The sequence below is a fragment of the Gekko japonicus genome, unplaced genomic scaffold (assembly GCF_001447785.1).
Source record: "Gekko japonicus isolate JY-2015 unplaced genomic scaffold, Gekko_japonicus_V1.1 scaffold986, whole genome shotgun sequence".
In the NCBI taxonomy this organism is placed as follows: domain Eukaryota; kingdom Metazoa; phylum Chordata; class Lepidosauria; order Squamata; family Gekkonidae; genus Gekko; species Gekko japonicus.
Window position 1 is genome coordinate 82,479 of NW_015164700.1, and position 2,061 is coordinate 84,539.

Consider the following 2,061-nt stretch of genomic DNA (forward strand, 5'->3'; position numbering starts at 1 on the left):
ACAAGCCAGATGCATCCAATTTGACAGATGCACTATGAACTATTCACTTATGTCACAGTGGGTGCAGTTTTTCAGTGAAGACCTTCCCTAAAATCACGGTCTGTGCTCATAATGATGAGTTCTGAGGACCACATTTTGCACTCAGACTGAAAATGCAAAATGGACAAGAGCAATCTCAATTGGCCAGTCATGGGACTGTCCCCTCCTATTGGCCATGTGATAGTTCTCAGATAAGTGGCTGCTGAATCAGGCTAAATCCTTAATGTAGTGAATAATAATATTAATGTGTTATTCGTTTAGTACCTGAGGGAATAAAGTAAGCAAACACACACACACACAATTTCAGGCTTAAAAACTAAAACGAGTTTTGTTTAATAGGCTCTCCAGGAATTCAAGGAAAATCTGGTGCAAAAGGAGACATGGGGCCAGAAGGACCAACTGGTGCTACAGGGCAGAAGGGTGACAAAGGGGAGCACGGCAACCAGGGTAAGAGAACAAGGCACGATACCAATTCTAAACTCTGGATGCCATTTTTGGGTTTGGGAAATAGCCCTACCCCTCTCTCCTGACTCAGAGCCTCATTCTCCTCAGAGGAGCGGGGCCAGCTCCTGACTACCTCCACCTGTGCCCCCATCCCTTCTTTTCTCTATCACCTTGGCGTCAGGTGGGGTGGATGGCCCAGTCTACATGACCTCCCTTCACAGTTCCCATTCCCCAGGGTGGGAGGCACAGTGTGGTCTTAAGGAACCTTCCCCTTCTCCCAAACCCTGGGTGCCATCTGACTCCCCAGGAGGCTCCCCCAATCTCGGGGGCTGCCTCTCCTTTTTGCCACTCCTTTCTGCTGCTCCCTCACGTTTGGCGAGGGGCTGGCCCCCTGTCCTACCTTCAGCCCCACTGATCGGCCCCTGGACTGGACACATTCCAGACACCTTATGGAACCAGGCAAGTGGCTGAAGGAAAGTGTGAACACAGTCCTATTGCCTGTACAAATTTCTGTTCTGTACCTCATGTATCTTAACATTCTGGTATCCTTTGTAGCTGGCCATGAGACACGGAAGTATCAATGTATTAGCCAAACCTGTATGCTCTCTTTTAGGCATGATGGGTCGCCAAGGAATTCCTGGAGAAAAAGGTATACTACATAGCAATGCAATTTCTTTTCTCTTCTAAAGATAGATTTTTTAAAAGTTACATTTTGACCCTGCCTTTCATCCCTCAGGGAATTCAAGGCAGCTATATGGGTCTTTCCTCTAGGCTCTGACAAAACCAAACCCTGCTGATCTTTTCTAGGTTTCCATACCGTCTCCCGTTAGACAGGACATTGACCTTGTATAACCTAGACACATTAGTTCTCTAATTTCTGTAGTGATCTCAGCAACAAGGATCTAATTTTCTAAATTAACATGACAAAGAGAACTCTTTCCTGTGCCTGCAAAAACTAGACGCTGATCAGCTATCAGTGCCTGATTAACAAATGCTTCTACATTCAATTTACCTTCTACTTTCCAGAAGCTGTCAGTGAATTGAGCTTCTACTTCATTGTAGAAATTAATTCTGAACCTCTTGTGGCCTTATCCATTCCAACATTTGTCAGTCTGCTTTATGGATTTGCTGCCTAAATCTGTGCTCATTTACATGAGTGTGAATGAAAAAGAATCTGGAGCACGGTAGTGTGAAACGGCTCAAGATGAACCAGACTATGGTCTCACTCTGTAATTGGCCTTTGTTACGAGGCAACTTTAAGAAAGGGCTACCCATGGCCAGTGCTCTCTCTAAGCCGAGTTAGTGTGAGCTAGCTCACAGTTTTTTAGCCTCTGGCTCACACATTTTTGTCTTCGCTCAGGAAGGATGGCTCCAGAGCAAACTAATTTATGCAGCAGCCAAATTGTTTGCTCACAACTTTAATGCCAGTAGCTACCAAAATAGAATTTTTGCTTCACAAGACTTCACAGCTTAGAGGGAGCATTGATGGCACATATGCCTGCAGAGCAGGGGTGATTTCATAGGAAAAGAGCTGCAGGAGCTCATTAGCATATCTAATAGGCTATTAGCATAATAGCT

The 2,061-nt window shown here is 45.2% G+C and overlaps 1 protein-coding gene across 1 annotated transcript in view; it reads left to right on the plus strand.

Annotated features, from left to right (window-relative positions):
* The window catches only part of MARCO (macrophage receptor with collagenous structure), a 34,628-nt gene that overhangs the window by 20,635 nt on the left and 11,932 nt on the right, over window positions 1-2,061 (plus strand). Inside the window, exon 7 of the mRNA XM_015409499.1 lies at window positions 379-486. Within this exon, the coding sequence (XP_015264985.1) occupies window positions 379-486 (108 nt within the window). The remainder of the gene's footprint in view (window positions 1-378; window positions 487-2,061) is intronic.